At 37.0% G+C, this 20554-nt stretch overlaps 1 protein-coding gene and 1 long non-coding RNA gene across 9 annotated transcripts in view; one reads left to right on the plus strand and one right to left on the minus strand.

Annotated features, from left to right (window-relative positions):
* Positions 1-447: 447 nt before the first annotated feature.
* Positions 448-20554, minus strand: part of LOC123872420 (CBP80/20-dependent translation initiation factor) — a 44443-nt gene continuing 24336 nt past the window's right edge. For 6 of the 8 annotated variants that reach the window (XM_045916692.1, XM_045916691.1, XM_045916689.1 and 3 more), the window contains 5 exons: positions 5865-6015; positions 5131-5392; positions 4023-4213; positions 3505-3699; positions 448-2889 (listed from right to left, as the gene is read on the minus strand). In XM_045916692.1, coding sequence (XP_045772648.1) covers positions 2668-2889; positions 3505-3699; positions 4023-4213; positions 5131-5392; positions 5865-6015 — 1021 coding nt within the window. In that variant the 3' untranslated portion in view covers positions 448-2667. The remainder of the gene's footprint in view (positions 2890-3504; positions 3700-4022; positions 4214-5130; positions 5393-5864; positions 6016-20554) is intronic. The other 2 variants (XR_006797473.1, XM_045916690.1) reach the window with 2 other exon arrangements.
* LOC123872439 lies at positions 6781-17715 on the plus strand. Its single transcript, XR_006797476.1, has 3 exons — positions 6781-6791; positions 8066-8069; positions 17616-17715. It is a non-coding gene; the product is annotated as an uncharacterized LOC123872439 (long non-coding RNA).

The following is a 20554-nucleotide window of genomic DNA, read 5'->3' on the forward strand; positions in this document are numbered from 1 at the left end:
TAAAGGCAAAGAGCCTGAACAAAAACATAGGTACTAAATAGGGAACGTAAGGTAACCTATGTGTTATGAAAATGGCAAAAATCTAGGGTTAGTTTTACGACAAAGGCTACAATGCACGATGTACTATGCGCGCAAATCGTACAGTAATGTACACCGCTGATTTGTCAACTACTTATTTTACACGTACTTTGCTTTAATACTTTTAGGCATTATATCGCTCATTGATACAAATCAACATTAAATTAAGAGAAAATTAAATCTAAGTGCCTTGCCTTTACACATGACGACATTTTCACGTGTGTCGAGGTTGCGACTGTCGCGTTCGCAGCGCGTTTAAGTTGCGTCTAACGCGCTTACACGGCGCGCGTGAAAATGTCGTAGTGTGCAGCCTCTCTAATATTATAGCTTCATACTTTCTAAAATATAGGTACCTACTTAACGTTTTTCCAAAACTTTAACGTTAGTTTAATAACTAAAAGATACAAGTAAATTTTCTTCTGCACATATTTAAGGCACAATACTAAAGCTTTGCACACACTGCGATTTTTTGCTGAGAGATTGTAAATTGGGATTGGTCTATCTTCAAAACAGAGACTATGCGGAAAAAACGCAGTGTTCGCTTCGCTTGATATGAGCTTATGGCAACCATTGCCTAAATAAATAATTATTTTTCTGACCTCTAACAGTAGGTAATAAACTAACGCGACACTACGAAAATAACGATTATTCACAACTGAAAACAAAACGGAACAAAACTCTCGCCTAGAAATGCTTGTAACCTCTGTATAGGTATTAAATCCACCAGTGGCGTAACTTTGACATGGCGCGCAAAAGGTCATGGCCCCCGATTAGTGGGGGCCTCGAGGGCCTCGTTAACATTTGGTCAGTTGCTTCATACATTATTCGAATTTTTTAGCTGATAATTTCTTATGACCTAGTTAAGAAGTAGTCGAGTAGTACTCGAAGCGCCTCAAAATAATTTTTCAGGGACTTTAGATGCTTACACTGTTACGCCACGGAAATACACTAACATGCATGAACATTATACACAATATATTAATACACCCCTCCTCCTATTAACTATTACATTTATTAATATTAAAATATGACGAACAGATTATAACTACAGCTCTATAGATAGATAGTCATAATATAATACGCGTATAGGAACTTATAAATTGCCACTATAAAATTTTACAAAATACATTACAATGATTTCAGGTCTATTAACATAAAACTAGGTAGAAACACCAGATAGAAAATATTGACTAAACTAAAACACGGCAATGAACACCTATTATTTGAGGTTAGTTAGTGAATAGGCAATTTTATTTTAAAATACTTTATACTAAACCTCAATAAATTTTAAACAAGTATCAAATACACCTTTTTGAAACTGTAGTTATTATTTAGGTAGGTAGCTGAACGCTGGAAATTCTACAAGCGAACAAATTAATTACTTATTATTACAACAAAGCAATTTCTCTATTTAAAACAATAAATAAAAACATCATAATGTACATAAGACATGTACAATTTTGTTGCATAAATAAAATTATCCTCATAATGTGGGCCCACACCAGTCCAACGTGTTGCACGTGTCAATATTGAACATATTGCAACGCGACAGATTCGAGGACCAACGTAACTCGTTCATATGTTACTCATTGTCTGCAGTTGAACATTAAATCAGAGCAATATTATGATCGAAGGTCGAGCATGTTTTGTTATAGGCCATTTGTCAAATTCAACGATTGAAAGTCAAAAAATGTACATTGGTACCAATTTTGAATAAAAGACTAACTTTGACTTGACTTTGATTATTCTCGTTGGCCCGATGTGCACGCACCTTTAGACTCAATCACTTAATTCAACAGAAACCACTTATTAATTGGCGAAGAATACAAATATAAAGCCGTCACCATCTTTAAAAGTTAAAATATCTAGGCATTTTATTAATTCCCGTATTCTTTACGATATTTTAATTAATATCAATTAAGGGTTTAGTTTAAATAAAACAATTAACTACCTAGGTGTTATTATCAAAATTAAAATGATAACATACCTAAATCGTCTAACGTTACAAGTTACATCAATTACTTAGATTGATCTATAAAATGACCTATAATTTTCACGAACAGACTGTTTGATAAAGAAATATTTTACATCTCTGTGGTGACCCTCAATGTCGGCAAAGCATAGTAGATTAAGTTCTCGAAGGTTCTGGCTTTGCGTAGTACCTAAGTCTAAAAATCTCGTATAGATACGAGAATTTTTGACTATAATCTCGTATTATAGATATGTCAACCACTTCGTAATATTATTATTTCAACAGAGTAACAGCAAAGGATGTTCGATGGAGGAATTTCGTTCTAAGTTAACTAGAGTAATAAAGAGGGAACCATGAGAAAAGTTTCTTCAAGAGGACTAGGAGACGAACATTTGTAAAAATGCGTTGATATGGAACCTTCTAGACCTTTAATTTAGATGGGAGAACTGAGCACAGATGCGACATTAACATCAATCAAAGAAAATTGTGGAAAACCCCTTAATGTTGGCAAAACGATTGAAAACCTTCGTTTTAAACCGAGAACCTTCGTTTTAAGCCAGGTAGAATACCAAACGACCATAAACCTACAACAGTCTGTTCATGAATACAACGTGACTCTACTTGGAGGAGGGGTAGTAGTACAGTACGGCACAACCCGGTAGCTGCCAGCGTGACGCGTGCAGCTCTATTAGTTGCAATAAGGTGCGGCGGATGGAGGGAGCGGCCGCTGTGTTGATGAAGGCATCTCGTACTGCTGAGAGCAGGCGTTCAAGGTCGCCAGGGAGCTGGGTCTCCAGGTCTCGGCCGATGTATGTCAGCACGAAGAACAGGTTTTCCGTCTGAAAGAATGAAAATTATAATACGATATACGATACGATAATAATAAGTACAATACGGTGAAAGATGAGTTTTGTGATCCTGAAGTTGCCATCTTCAACAGTCAACACCAAACTAAATATATTTTAATGCATTGATGAAATTACGTTAATAAAAATTAGTAGAGTTGAGTTTTGCCCTGTATTATCCTTTTAATATCATATAGAGGTCCTTACAGTAGAAAATCCTCAAAGCGTCAACAATCCATCACTAACTTCGCGGTTATGATCTGAATCAGGGAAGGGTTCCCGGTACTTGCTCTTGGCGTGTTCTCGGGGCGCCTTCTAGACATTTTCTCCCCTTTCTATGCCCAAGATGTCACAGCTACAGCGTAACTGCGACGGGGTTCTATCAGGGCTTCCATCTTCCTCCTTACTATCTGCTTCCTTGTGCTCCTCAGTGATTGTAACAGCGTCGTTAATGTATGGGATAGTGAACAAGAACAAACAGAGAATATTTGTAAAACTCACGTTCGACATCCAATTCTGGTTCGGCACTCAGATTGCATGATTAAAACATCCTTGAGTTATCGGAGTAAGAGACTCGAACCAGGAGAAAGATCGGGGTGATATACTCACATCACTAGGCGAAGGCACCGGTTGGCGGATACAGTCTTCACAGCATTTGCATATAAGCGCCAACAGCACATGCCCAGGCGCGCTGTTACCGCGACGTTGGATCGCGCGTCGTCGCAGCTGGCAGTACATTTCCAGCAGAAACGAGAGGAACGCCATAAGGCGAGGTCTTCCTCCGCCCACTATTGTGCCTAGAAGCTGTAAAACCGAGAGAATCGATAAGGGGAAAGCTGTTGAGATGAAAAAACACTGTAAACAAAGAGCAGGACACACATCTAGCAAAATCTTAAAGGCAAACTTTTGAGGAACAGAATAATCTCAATTCTTCCTGAATTTTTCCAACAATTTACAAAAATTGAGGTGTGAGTCTGGTTTACATCTTCTAATAAATTTAAATCTAGACCTTGAATTCAAGATTTCCCTTTGGAGGACTACATTGAGGAGACTCCACGGCGCGAGACACCAGGTGCCCCACTGCGTTCATGAGGTGCCGCGTTTGCGTCAGCATAACATCGCATTACCTTGTCGCGGTCGTGGTACCACTGCTGGCACGTGTTGAGCAGCGACTCGAGGAAGGTCTCGGTCTGCTCGCGCTCCACCACCGCGATGCAACGGCGCGCGGCCGGCAGCGCGTACCGAGGAGACTCCACGGCGCGAGACACCAGGTGCCCCACTGCGTCCATGAGCGTGCGAGCGCATACCGCGTTCGGATCTGAACATTTACGTCAACACAACATCATACATTATACTTAGTGGATCTTTTGATCAAACAGTTCATGGTATATGCTTCGGTAGAATGTCAACGAAATAATTATCATTTGATCAAAATACACAAAAAAACAGCTGAGGATGGCGCAATATTGTAAACAGCCTCAGCCTCACTGGAGGACATAGGGCCTAAAAACAAAATTACTTAGTATTTTTAGTGTCATTTTAACTTTCAACTGTGGTAAGCTAAACCAACATATACAATAGGTAATAAAATTATACTCGAAAGCCGGTAAAAATGTAAGACGTGTCCTTCCCGAAAGAACTCTTTTGTTATCCTGATTCGACAAGGCAGTTTACACTGCACAATTCTGTTAGAGGGCACAGCAGGGCTGCTTTTGGATAAAGCAGTGGTAATCATCGAACAGTCGCTTGCAGAGTTGGATTTTACTAATCCTGAATGGATTGGACCAATAAGTTACCAACAAATGCCCGTTCCTTGCACAAATTCTTTGGACCGGTGCAGGTGTTTTCACAAGATCTGACATACGAAAGCATTGTGCATAGCATAGGTAGGTAAAACATTATTTTACAGTGAGACAGGCAGAAAATTTCGCTACCAATGGTGACCAAGCTAAATACAATTTGGTGCATACGCAACTTATTCATCTCACCAATATCCCTGGCATCATCTTCTGGCAAAAAGGACCCATGGAAACATATTTACAATGAAGAAATATATTCTATTTTACACATTTCACAAGCAAGATTCTGTAAATGTCATGGAAACTAAATTGACCAAAAGAGAAATAAGATACTTAAGCAAACTCTTTACCAGATTTCTACCTCCCATTACACCAATTTCCTTCACCATGTGCTGGAGACGAAAAACAAAAAAGGATTACACACCATTTTTCTCACCTTCCAGTGCCTTGTCAATGCACTCTTGGATCTCTGGCGGAAAATTGCCGAGATCTCCGGCATCGGCGGCCAGACCTAGTGCCGCCATTCCACTGGCAAGAGTATCAGCTGAGGTGAGAGACTTAGAGCGTTTAAGACCAGGCGTAAAGGACTGGGGCCTGATGTTTTTGCCATTGCCGTTTGTCAGAGAGGAAGGCGGCGATTTTTTCTTTTCATTGATGATCTGCTGCGGATGCAGTTTGAAGTGCACGCGTGGTCCAGCCTGGAATAACATCATATCGTGATTTATCAGCATGCAATATCATTTTCTTGATTATTTTCTGGTTTTAGTTACTAATAGTGATCGTTGATCCAATTAGGTATCTATGACAGATGCCAGTAAATATTTACAGTCAGAGTCATCTTGATCTAGCTGGTGATAGTGTTAGGACTGGAGGGAATACCTAGGCAATGGGGATCTTGTAAGGCGACAGTTTCGCCGGTAGTGTGACCTGGAGATACGGTATAAGGGTGTACAATGCTTTTGCATACATTGGATTGCTTGACAAACTACGGGGTTTGGGAATTGAAACTCAACATTTTGCAAATTGAACATTAGATTCATAATGTTCAAAAGTTGAATTCTCATAATTTATGAGAACATTTTGAGCCTGAAGGGTCTACAAAGCTGGTGTGAGGTTAGGTACATGACTAGTAATCACACAGGTTAATAGGGTCCACAACTCCACACTCACCGCAGCGTGCGGCACGTTGCCGCTCGAGGCGCTGGTGAGCAGTGTGTGCGGCGGCATCACGGGCCGGTAGTGCGGCGGCACCTGCGCGTGCAGCACCGCCGACCGCGAGTGCTGCAGCCCTACGCTCCCATAGCCCATGCCCATCGCCGGCCTGGAAACATACACGACAACGGTTTACAAAGGGCATAAAAACCATGGAGTACCATACCCGGCAGTAAAAATTCAACATCGAGCTGAAGCGTTGGTATCCTAGTTAGTCCAGGCGATTTAAGTAAAAGAATAAAACCTCGAAATACTTTAATAACGTAGTTTTGATTTTTGCCACATGTGTACCTACCCCTTATGCTCTTAGAAGTATCTCCTCAAACTGAAGGGGGAACCTGGCATCCTATACGGGTCGCCACCCCTAAAAGATGCCAGGTCCCCCTCAAAATTCGATGATTTTCTTTTTGATTATAACGAATCTTTCCTACCTATAATAGTTTTCATGGAAATTATCCTCCCGAAGAGAAGGCAGACGGAAATTCGGGAGTTCGATCACGGACATACCATAACTTTTCGGAGCTATGTGAGTTTTCATCAATTAAAATATATCACTTGCTTTAACAAGTGTAAATTAAAAATTTTCAACACCCCCGACAAATCATTTTCAAATAAATAATTATGTATATCTAGGCAACGTCCATCTTGACAGCTTGACATTTGTCAATTGACACTTGAATATTATGAACCTAAGGGTTATCTAACCTTCTTTTCTACAAGAAAACTAGAAAATAGCTGATAACTTTTAAACGGTTGAACCAATTTTTTTGGATTATAGCTAAGAACACTCTCGATCAAGCCACCTTTCAAACAAAAAAAAGTAAATTAAAATCGGTTCATTCGTTTAGGCGCTACGATGCCACAGACAGATACACAGATACACACGTCAAACTTATAACACCCCTCTTTTTGGGTCGGGGGTTAAAAATGGAATTCCGTGTGCATTTAATTTTACCCCAACTGTGCATAGAGGTTACACGCACATTTTTTTTAATTAGCGGGCCAATCTAACAACATTATTTTCTCACGATACCATCGCATGACGTTATTGTTTTAGCTTACGAGCAATGAATGTTATCTCTGTCAGACTAGTTAGGTGAAAGATAAGAATCAGCAATTGATGTCTGTTTTTAATTAATCGTCATAGTATCATAATATAGTATGTATAACAATATCACAGATTATTGATATACTTACAGCCTGATAATATAGATAACAGGTTACACAAAATATGAGGTAGGAGGTAGGTATGCTATGTAGTACGAAATAGAGCCATAGAATATTTCGTTGTCTTTGAATGCTACTTGACAAACATCCAAACGGTCCTTTGAGTTCACATAGAAGCAGTTTACAGAAGTTTTTATGAGTTTATTTCCACGATCAGCTGTTTACAGGGTTGTCAAATTGGAGTTTTGAGTAAATTCTTTAAGTCAATCAATCAATCAATCAATTTATTGCAAATTTGGGTTATAAGTCCTCATTTTATATACCTAGTATCTCCCCACTTGACACGCTTCGACTTACGCGGCTCATCATTTTTTTGGTAGTTAACTACGTCTATAGGTAGGTACATAATATTAGTCCTTAACTCAGGTAGCTAATAGTAATGTTACGGACATTATCTAACACCTTGTATATTAAAATAATATACTTAAGTACATATTATTAACATATAGATTATAATATTATTGTCGCATTGAAACCATTACTTACTTTCATAATATTATATTAGCTAACTTCAAATAACTAAAGCAAGTCCTTCATCAAAATATTTCTTCATCGCCGAATTAGGTTCCCAACACAATCGCCCATTTGCCTCAGCCCGCATCGGCTTGCGCAGGGTCCGTGCCCCTACATGGCGAACACTGTGTGACAAGCATATTATATGCACCGTATTATGACAATCGGTATTGTCTACATAGCTTCCTGTGGCCATCTCAACATTTTATTGTACCTATACCTAATTAGATTATAATTGAGGAGCAGGCGAACAAAACGGAGTGATTACACTTTTGAGCAAGATCCTCTTTAAATCTGAACTCATTTCCAAGCAAAAGGGCCTAAAACTGTACTAAAATTAGTCCAAAGTTCATGATTCCGATCACTAAATAAAAACTTGAATTTCCAAGAATCAAAGTTTCATGATTTTATAATACCAGTAAAGTTTCAGAAGTTCATTCGGTTTTTTACTTCTCCTATAGGTACGTTCTATTTCCCCTTTTTTAGCTCCTATTAGATTGTAATTTTACTTCATTTAAATCAGCGTCATCGTCGTCAACCAATAGATGAACACTGTGGGTATCGGACTCTTAAAGGAACTTCCACTCGCCGGGGTCTTGCGCCGCGCCCTCCGTCTGGGTCAACCGCTCCTTGCGATTCATTCACAAATCACAAGTAACTTGACTTCGAAGAATTCGTTATAAAGATGAAGAGGGAGAACGGCACGTTCTATTTCAATTCGTAGCTACGTATAAATTTCGAAAAGATAGACAAAGTGTAGGTACCTAATGTAGCTAAAAACAGTTCCAAAACTAGCATAATTATGTAGAGAAAGGCAGGCAAACAGAAACAATGCTGTACAATATATTAGAGAAAATAAATAATATGATAGCACTTTGCGTAGGCACTAGGCAGTAGGCAGGCGATGAGAGTGGTGATGGCGAGGAGAGAGGCGAGAAATGAGGCCAATTGGCGTGTCCTGTCTGCACTGCACATTCAAACGCATTGCTAAATAAGCGCACATCATGCGTCGTTCAGTCTTTACACTCTGAAAACTTGAATGATGTGATTCTCAATGTGCTCTCTCCATTATCAAAATTAAATGTGAATCAGGGCGGGCTATAATTTTGAATATTTTACTGATCTAATTTGATATCTGTTGGAGTGCCTATATGCAAGGACTTCCGGGCCACAATGTTGAACGGGATCGTATGTGGGGAAGCGGGACTGATCTTCTACACAGACCTCGTCACATCGACGGAGATCTACAACCGGCTATGGAAATCCATGCACGCATGGCACAAAATATGATGAAGCGGTTGGGAGCTAACATAATGGAACCATAGAGGAGGCACGGGATGTGAGAGTGATCTCCAGGCTCTGAGGAAGTGAGTGAATGTGATGGACAAGGATGAGATAAAAAATAGTATATACGGAATCAAGAAGGTGCCCCGCCACGAGAATTACATATAATTATATGTACAAGGAACTGATGGTTCCCTCCCGGGTCCCGACATTCAGTCCTAACTGCGAGGTTGATTGAGCCATGAACGATGGGAGGTGGTGCGTTGATCTAATTTTACAGTCATCAACGTTAAACATTATGACAGGTCAAAACTTTAGCCTTACTTTTTAATCTGCTATCTCACGAATCATTCAAACCTAACGTTGTTATTTTTATTCGGTTTTTCTAACGCTTAAAATATATTTTGTACAAGTCTTAAGGCTTCGACGCGTAGGTAGAACGACACATGTATGAGCCTTGAGGCCACTGTAGGTAACTAAGTAAGCTAAATCCGATATCGAAGGACTTGCTAAAGACATGTATTTTTACCGCGGGAAATACGACACCTTGCGATCGCATTACATATACCTACCTAAGATAGACTGAAGCGAGTCAACGTGATCTAAAGTCGATGTGGCATAGTCAATAATACTGACTGACTGTGAATACGTTCATTCGTAATGTGAAGAGATATTATGATAATGGTTGCCGAAATAATCATAATATAACCAACCTGTATCTACTGTAAACAATTAAAGTCTCAGATAGTAAAATCAACCCGTATAATGCAATGTGAATCGGTTGGAACGCAAACAGCAACTGAAGCTTGTCGTTGCACGCCACGTCCTCGCCCTAGCGCCATCTTTTTCGTCTCGATGGAGGGGGCTCTGACGTCACGACCACAGCATAACCACCAACACCAAGCAACACCGAACGTGAGAACGAGTTGTTGCCAACACGGCCATGCTGCATGGTGCCCGCCCCGGGCACCCCACGAGTCGGGATAAAATTACTGCAAAATAAACAACCGTTAACACCTGATTCACATTACCTACTTGTAAGGATCCTTCCTAACTTCCTAAGGAATATTGCCCATTCATTGTCACTTATCACTTAACAATCATACGACAGCTCGCAACTTAACAAGAGACCTCCACTATGTACTCGTAAGATCCGGGAATATTGTCCATTCGTTATCACTCATCACAACAACAGCTTTCAATTTAAAGAACAAAACAACCGCATCTAAAGGGACTTTGCCACACTTAGGGGACCAGATTTGTCGTAGTTGAAAACCAACTGCACTTAAAGAGCGTTTCGCTCACTTAAATGCAGCAAGTTGGTCAAGACCACTTGCACTTAAAGAATATTTCGCTCACTTAAGCGTACCAAGTTGGTGAAGACCACTTGAAGACCACTTGCACTTAAAGAACATTTCGCTCACTTAAGTGTACCAAGTTCACCTTCAAGTTCCAAACATTATAGAAGACCACTAGAAGACCACTTGCACTTAAAGAGCATTTCGCTCACTTAAGCGTACCAAGTTCACCTTCAAGTTCCAAGCATTATAAAAGACCACTTGAAGACCACTTGCACTTAAAGAGCATTTCACTCACTTAAGCGTACCAAGTTCGCCATCAAGGTCAAGCATCGTAGAAGATCGCTTGAAGACCACTTGCACTTAAAGAGCATTTCACTCACTTAAGCGTACCAAGTTCGCCTTCAAGTTTAAGCATCGTATTCCAATGTGATATTTTATATTCATGGTACAATATTCCAACTAATTAATCTTCCAAAATTTTATCACGGCTCGCTGTATCAATTATGTTGCTATACATACTTAATTTTAAATAGATTACTCAACATAATACACAGGGTAGCCTTGCCAACACGGTTTTTAATACTCCATGAATATTCTTTAAAGAAGCAATGCATTAGCACTCACGATTAAAATCAGATCATACCTCTTTACTAAATCTCAAAATTCTTTACTAAATTCTGAACACATACTCAATGCCATAGCATCGTGCACCCACACAGTGCTCCGACACTATTCATCCACGTATGCAATCACCACACTATCTTTATCTACCGCGCATCCACGCAAGGGATCACCGGTGCCTAGTTCACCATAATACAAGTGATTTGATCTCATAAGAATCATATTTGATCTCATCCATTTTATTTTAACTATCAATGCTTTATTATTATAAACGGATCATTTGATTGTAAAGTTGGTGCTATCAAAGTTAACTTTAAATAATTATTATCATACTAAAACTATCACTTTTTAAACTAATCAATATCTTAACTGCAGTTATATTAATGATTTCACTAGTTCACTGCATTATTAATTACAAGGGTTGGTCACCAAATATAATCTTATAACCCACAAACTATTTTAATTCATGAATTACTCTAGTATCAAACAATAATAATAATTGGTATTTCATATTCCATATATGCAAATATTAAATTACGCTATCTCAAATAATTATTAGGCTAATTAAAAATGATAAACAGAGAGTCATGGATTATGAGCGACACCGATGCATGCCACTGCCAAAACCAAGACTTTCTTTTTAACTCATTCATCTGTCCATTCGCGCAGGGAATTCATCTACTGCCACTGTATGCTATTTAATATTTCTATTCGCACAATATACTCTTACTGTCACTCTTTATTATTTTCGGCCCGTCCTGATTATAGCACAGAATTGCAGCTGAGAGCATAAAAATGTTGCATTTGTCTACCCTCTTATTGTAATCTTTTTAATGAAAATTTCTCAAGTTAATAATACCCACTTAGCTATCCGGACAAGAATATTTCTTTGTTCAACGCAAATGTGAAGCTTTTACCCAAATTTGTAATATTAGGTATTAACTACCAACATAAATCATAGTTATTTTTTTTTAATATTATTCTAATTTGCATTATTAATGATATACTATAACTTTACAAACTAAATAAAGCTTCATTATCATATTATACACACCACAATCCGTAATTATTATTTGTTTTTGAAGCAGGTACCCAACAAATGCAACAAAACTTTTGAATTGAACAGACTAACTACAGGCACTAGTTCTAACTCTGAAGAGAAATATTACTTTCATCGTTACTAGTCTGTCTGTGTCTATTTTATTAAAATATAATGTACAATCCTTTTACCTTCGTTCTAGTTCAATCTAATTGACTTGTACATGTATACAAAACGGTTCTCTGTTTGGATGTACAAAAAATAGCTAAAATGCTTTCAGAGGTCAATGTGTATACGAGTCTACTACTATTACATTACTTTTCTCGGGGATAAACCAAATCGGATCACTCTGTTACATTCCGTCCAAGCAAGTTATTACTCCCTAGTACCCAATAGGTACATACCTATAACCTAAAAATAAATTCGCTTAACGCAATTGAATCAAAAGGAATGTTAACACATTTTTTTTTTATTACCTTTTTGTAATTTTGCTAAAAACCCTTGTATCAACAAAAAAAATCAGCTTTATCTTTAAATAGAAACCTTACGTAAAATTATTCATCTTGTATGCCAAAAGTACGCCCTAATATTATAACGCTCTAGTCAAACATCATATTGTAATGCATGGTAAATTATTTTGACGATTCAAAAGCATTTGTAAAAGTTTACTTGAATTATTATATTATATTCTATTCTTTTATATTATATCATATTCTATTCTAGTCTAGTCTATTCTATTCTATTCTATTGTATATTGAATATTATATCGAAAAGGGGATGCTTATGTCGATGATCACGCAGAATATAAAAAAATAAAACTAAAACTTCATATGTAAATAATCTTTACTGTAATAATTTAAAGTTATTATCTATCTAATTAATTATTTACTTAGGTAGCACTAAGGTAAACCTGTACAGTACTTATTTAAAACTGCAACAAACGCTCTTTTTTTAAATATTTACTGATTTAAATAACCTGTATAGCAATAATAATAGATGAAACAAAAGAAACAATATTTAAACAAAACTAAAAAATGGCTAATCCAAAAATGTTACTACAGTGTGCATGAACTATTGAATGAATATACCTCAATTATACGATAATACGATATAAAAAGATTGTAATAACTTTGTTAACCACTTTTTATTTGTAAGTACTTTTTTTTTTTAAAGTCTGATTAATTATAATAGGACATAATTTGAAAACTCCCATAGTCTTTATTTATATGTGACCTTTTTATTTTATTTTTATTTAATGACCATATAATTAATTCATAATTTTTGCTATTCATATTTCATATTTCATAAGAATTGTAATATTACCTTTGATTATTTACATATGTTTTACTTTGCAACGCCCCAACGGGGTTTCATGTTGTAATATTATGATATTTTTTTATTTATGATGTAAGACATGAATGCAAATAAAGAAAGAATAAAGAATTACCTCTATAAAGATACGAAAATTCTAAATATAAGTCACTCGTACGCGCTTCAAACTTGTATTCCTATCAGGAAAATAATAACAGGATATATACACTCCCAATTATGCTTTAAAAGAAGAACAATTACGAAAACTTCCCTAAAAACTAGTATTGTAAACGTATGGATGTTATTACTTACCCACACAATTATTCAATGTAGATAATATGAAGTACTAAAATGGATACTTGATATCATGTGCGTAAGTACCTACCATTGTAAATGTAAATAGCTGTAATTCCTGATATTTAAAAGGACTGTTATGCTCTTTATTGATAAATAAATGTTTTTAAACTGAAATCCCTTTACTGACGATTTTGATATGCGCGGACAACTACTTCCGGTATCTCTAAACGCCTCGTGACATGTATCAAAAATATACACTTTTTAACCCCATATATTATGTAACATTTACTTACAATTAATATAATAACTTATTATTATAATATTAATATTGACATTTAATTAAGAGACATGTTACCATAGAAATTAATTCACTTTTTGGTCTCATCAGGATTATTTGTACGGATTATTCCTGATGAGTATTAAATATTTGCATGCTTATGAAGTAGAATATGAAGGTCGCTGCTTAGTTATAATTTTTAACTCAACAACTGATATTCAGCAAATAAATAAATTTCATTTCATTTCAGTATACGAGTTCGGGATTGGTTATCATGATTTATATCTGAGCTAACATTTCGCTTGTGAAGTTTGACTAACCTAAGACATTCTTCGATAACATTTTAACTTGTTCGTCACGTATACTACCCACATGTTTAATATTTTTATTATAAAAACTTCTATGTAAATAACAAGCTCAATAGTCACACGTTTTTAAATTATTATCTTCTAAGGACGTATATTACTGATTCTACTATAATAATTGACCCACTATAATTTAAATAATATTTTGTTCGAAAAAAAAAGTTGAGATAAACGTGAATTTAACATTTAGTTCCAAAATAAAATTCGAACAAACTAAAAATTAACCATTTTAAAACATATTCCTTTGAATTTGGAACTAAAAGACAATTGCGTTTACCGATCACTATTCCCACGAGGATCACTTATAGACTGTACGCAATATTAAATCGTGTCAGACTTTTAGCTGATACCTTCAACTTAGTTTAGTAACGAATTATCTCACCTGACTATACAAAAGTTTGAGAATACGATTTAGTAATTTAAACCATATTCACTTAATCTTTAATAATTATTCAAAGTACTCACAGTTTCGGTATCTTTACGAGATACCTTATTACGTTTCCATCGCGGCCGACGGTGTCCTGGCACTTGAAGACCTCTAGGTAGAAAAGTACGTTTGCGTTTCGACCGATTTTTCCTCAAAGCGTAAGTTACTACACACTTCTGATGTAAACAATTAAAGTCTCAGATAGTAAAATCAACCCGTATAATGCAATGTGAATCGGTTGGAACGCAAACAGCAACTGAAGCTTGTCGTTGCACGCCACGTCCTCGCCCTAGCGCCATCTTTTTCGTCTCGATGGAGGGGGCTCTGACGTCACGACCACAGCATAACCACCAACACCAAGCAACACCGAACGTGAGAACGAGTTGTTGCCAACACTACCTACCTACAAAACTCAAGCAATGAATTACTAACGACTGATGGTGATCATAGACTATTCTCGGCTGACATAGTCGAATTTGGTGGCCCATTGGTTTGGCTACCAAATCCGACTATGCCAGCTGATAATGCAAGATTATTGAAGATTTTTTAGGAAAGACACTGATACCTACTGAAATATGGTGTGATGAATAGTCCATAGTTACGTATTACAAAAATAGAGAACCGGTCTTATTTACCGGTTTAATACAACAATTTCCCAAATATCTCCCAAAAATGAAAAATTCAGTAAAACTTTATTTAATCATCATTAAACCTACCTACCTACCTAATACTAAGAAAAAACTACCAATAACTCAGTACAGAGTAGAGCTACTCGACTCTGTACTGAGAAACTGTAGGAAGTATAATACTTATGCCAATGCAAAGAGTGTAACAACCTCAAAGGTAACACAAGAACAGAATGGTAACAGGAGCCCTGGTGAAGAACGTTAAATATTTCCTGAGATAAATAAATTGGATAATCGCACGAATATTTCTTAATACGACGCTGTATGAAGACTTGAAGAGTAAGGAGTGATTCATAAAATGGAGTTTATGAATAGAATGGGCATGTTACGAGAGTGTAGGCGGCAACCTGAGATGAAGATTTGAGATACGAAATGGCACAATGAAAAGTCACTGGTGGAAAATAATATAAACGTATTCCAATTTGTAGGTATCTAGGTAGTAGGTACTTACCTTACTTATGATTCTGTTTATGATTCTATTTATGATTCTGTTATTGTACTGTGATTTGGAATATAGAGCGTTTCAAATCGTTGCGTTGGAGATTTTCATTATCTTATTTTGAATTTGGTGCCTTAGACTTTCTTTACTATAAGTACGTGATATACATTTTGAACAAAAATGGTGATAGGAGATTGCCCCATTCAGCCCTTTTTGAAAGCTAGTTGAAGTAGTTAGATAGGTACACCTAAATACTTAATATAATAGTATGACTCTCTGTTAGAAAATTATACCTACCTATCCTATAATGTATTAAGGAATTACGAATCATAATAATATTTCCACTCCTATAAAGATATGACGCCCATAAAAGTTTATGATTGGCAATGTCAAAAGCTTTAGGTACTGAAGTTCAAAAGCAGATATAAAAAATTATATAAGCTCATAGGTACGTAAGTACATACTACAAACTGCGATGAAAAATTGGCCAAACTTAAAGCACCGTGAATCATGTTTATAAACGGAAAATTGTCCATCCAATGGTGTCCGACCTTGGTTTTTAATGACACCTCAATGACAATAGGTAGGTTACTAATGAATGAGTCGGCATGCTCTACCGAGTCGCACTCGGCTAGATGGGAAAACAAATGAATTTTACATTTAAATGGAGCACTGGCGCAAAATGATAATATCGATGCCATATTCTATGTATTTACCCACTAATACGGTCTGCAATTCAACTAAGTGCTTACTGAAAGTATACCAATTTAACAGCTAATTTATTTAAAGCTTTTCATAGCCAATGCTGAAAAACGGTGCATCCACATAAAAACATAGCTATGTTCAGGGAGTTGCTTTTTGTTTGTTTATTTAACCATTTTATACAGCGACTAAAACTTAAACTCACGTGGTTTTCATCACTATACTCTCTTCTTATTTTTATTCACCTGAGTTCAATACCCTTTGAACGAAAATAAAGTTACTAATAATGACAGGGACCGGAAGCGGCCATCATTTGAATGTTGCCATACTGTTCACGTTGCTACCATCATTTAACTTATTGTGTAATTCAAAAAAATCGGTCATGTGCGAGTCGGACTCGCATTTGAAGGGTTCCGTACCATCGTACAAGCAGTAACACTTGTTAATTTTTTTCATTTTCGTGGCGATCATTTTGAAATTCTTATTGTATGTTGATAAAGCGGTAATAGAAATACATATTCTATGGAAATTTCAACTCTCTACCTATTACGGTTCATGAGGTACAGTCCGCTGAAAGACAGACGGACGAATGGACGGACGGACGGACAGATGCAAATGGAAGAACAGCGGAGGCTTAGTAATAGAGCACCCTTCGGATATGAACCCCTAATAAAATAAAAAAAAATTTTTTGTGATGTTTTGTGATTGATTGATCAACTTTAAACATCGAAAATTCTTTATTTGAACTTGAAGGTAATACCGTTAACGGTTCATTTTAGAATTTCATTTCAAAATCAAATTAGACTAGCCAATGTCCAGCAATTGCTTTTGTATTGACTCACGCGTCAACTATTGTACATCGTCGATGCAACTATGTCAGAAACCTTCCCGCAAGTCCCAACAACAACTGTGCAAAGTTAACGTTATCGGATGAATGGTAACAGGACTTTATGTAGATTTAAACGTAGCTATTGAGGTAGAAGTTTCTAAAGAATTCAATACTCACATATCTGAAGAAGAATATCTTAATCTTCCGCGAACCATTTTGAATCATCCAAATATCGTACAGAAGAAAATGCTTTATCACTTCATCTCACATCAACGTGTAGGTAAATACTATTCAGATAAAGACCGTTTGTTTACTCGACATTCTAACATAATTACATGATTTATACAGATGCCTAATAGTGTTCTGGATCTCTAGGCAAACTTGGCATTAGGTACACGGTAAAATACACCTAAGTTCCATTTCACTTCAAAACATCTTTATTTATAGAATTTTTTACACACTTTACTATTACACAAACGTTATTTTATTTAGAAAACACTTCTCACAAAGTAATTTAGTATGGAGAGCTGAAATATTTATTTCAAAATTTTGTTTTTATTTTTCTCGGGTCAATGAACTGTTTTTTAACACATTCCTATACTATCATTGATTACAATATTAACTGCAACGTTTATCAAGCAATAAGTTTTTATAAAGTTAAAACTTTATTTCAAAGGAAAATTCAAATATTTAATTCAGACTTCTTTCGCGAATCACAGACTTATTAGATATATTCGAAAGATTATTTTAGGTAATAGAATTTTACTATATATACTCCTACACACTTCCCATAGAGTTAGTTTAATTTTCTCGGACGTAATTTTATATTTTTGTTTTTCGCGGGTCAATTTCGTTCGTCTGTATTCGTGGTTTCGTTTGTTTAGATCGCGGCCGCCGCGTCGGTGACTCGGCAAAGCGCGATCGTCTGCCGGGTCTGCCGCGGGCTGGTGTGCGACGCATGCGCAAGGTAACCTGCGCGTCGTGACGTCACGCGATCATCGGGCAGCGTCGACGCGTGCTCACGTCACCGCGACCGAGAACAAAGTGATAACAAAGTAACAACCACAAAGTAGGCCCGCGAACTCACGATTGATATACAGAGTAAGCCCACAAACTCACGAATCACGATTGATACCGGGTACCTAAAAAGAAGCCATTCTCGTGCCACCGAAAGGACAATGACTATCGCATCTTTGAATAGAGCAACCGCCGAGTTTCTTGCTGGTTTTACGGTAGCCTTTCCTACCATGAAAAACCAGCAAGATTCCGAAACAGTGACAGATGCAATTGACGACTCAAAAGTATTTGTAAAAGTTTATTTGAATGAGAAATCTTTGTATTTCCATTCGGGTAGAAAACGCGGATCGCAAATTGCGCGCCCTATTCGCGTCTAAGTGCTTTACTTTTTTTCTGACGGAGAGTAACATAGGCTACTTTTTATTCCGGAAAATCAAATACAAAAGCTTGGCTTTTCAAAAATCCCACGGGATTTTGAAAAGCTCCACGCGGACGAAGTCGTGGGCATCGGCTAGTTTTATATTAAAAGTCGTGAATACACAACGCCGCGCCGACTACGCACCATTGAAATACAATGTACCTAGGTAACTAGGTACTAATGTAGGTAGGTACCGGATTGATCATGAACGGAGACCGCGTAAACTTTTCCAAAGGTTTCTGGTTCAAATACGCTGGACACGTGCCAAAGACGTCGATTACTCGATTCCACTCGATCTCGACATAGTTTTATTCAACTACGCAGTAGAATAGCGAATTCGTTTAATAATATTCTGAAAACTTCGCTTCATTGGGCAGACTTTCCGCTCGACTTCACAGCGAACAAAAGAATGATGTCTTCAGTGGCAATTTATACCGGCCAAATAGCAGTGGCGATCATTTCATTTGATATTGATACAAAACTGTACCTATCTAAGTATAGGTACTAATTCTGATACAATAGCCAGGCGCCCGTTTGCTCCTATCGTCTGAGCGGTCGTTTCTTTGGCGACGGCCCTTGGAGCAGGAAAGTCCTTGACGGGCAGTGGCTGGATGAGGAAGGCTAAGAACCGGGTGTGGTGAACCCTATCCAACAGTGGACTTCCACAGGCTGATGATGATGATGAGCGTTTCTTTTAAGCAGCTGTCTGATTTTTAGCAGCTTTTGTTTTCTATCAAGACGTAAGGGAGCGGCTCGGCCATTCAACTATAAACTGAAGCATTTGAGCATTTCATAGGTCTCAGTAAAGGTCCCTTAGAGAAACTTGGGCTTCTTCTTAGTGCATATACTTATATAGCCATAGATATTATTTGAATTTCTGTGTATATAGCTTAGCTTTTTTTCGCTCACCCTTTAGCTATGCCGTACATATGCTAGAAAGGCAGCCTAAAGAGTGGCTGCGTCATAAAATAAAGTTATTGTCAAGTAGTTTTAGGCTTTACGTTGATAGGTTCAGTCAGTCAGGATAAGTCTTCATGGCTACTTGCAAGGCTCAGTCGCTACTCGAATTTCCACAGCCTCTTTTTTTTAGTCAGATATACAAGTTAGCCCTTGACTGCAATCTCACCTGGTGGTAAGTGATGATGCAGTCTAAGATTTAAGATGAGTATTATTACGTTTGAAGAAGAATGACCGTAGGTGAAGCTTACTAAACAAGTTACCAAGACTGTTTTGACTCTACAAATTAGGTACAATAAGTTACTGTCTATTTAATTTGAAATGACCCAGAAGTAAAAGGAACGTTATTAAAGTTAAAACATACTTAAATCAATAAACTCATATGGTAAACCTAGTCTATTATTGACTCATACTAATGTCAAGGGCGCCGATTCCTATTTACGGCGAGACCGTCGAACATTAACTAATAGTCTACTTAATTATGGAACTCTCGTCCAAACTTACTGCGTCACTAGTAGCAATTATTAGGATGTAATTAATGGCCACGATTTTCAGAGATGTGCACTGTAATTTGCTTTATGCAAAAGATTCAAATTCTTTATTTGCAAATACATTGATCTGCTGAACACAACTCCTCTTTACTTCGCTTCAGTGGATACGCACCCTAATTTGTGCACAACAGAAAACTAAATTGACAAGTCTAGCGATAGACCAACGTTGTCAAAATTGTATGGCCTTTTTAGACAAATAAAAACGTCGCTAAATAACTTATCGACAGATTACGGATAGATATTGTTTATCTTTATTGATTATGTAATTTCGGTCGTGGTTTCTGGTGCGATCCTTTTTCATTATTAATGGGATAGTAATAAAAATAAATATAATAAAATAATAAACCTATCATTTTGTCATTTTAGTTTAGTTTATGCAGGGTCAAA

Source organism: Maniola jurtina, chromosome 15 (genome assembly GCF_905333055.1).
Source record: "Maniola jurtina chromosome 15, ilManJurt1.1, whole genome shotgun sequence".
NCBI lineage: Eukaryota > Metazoa > Arthropoda > Insecta > Lepidoptera > Nymphalidae > Maniola > Maniola jurtina.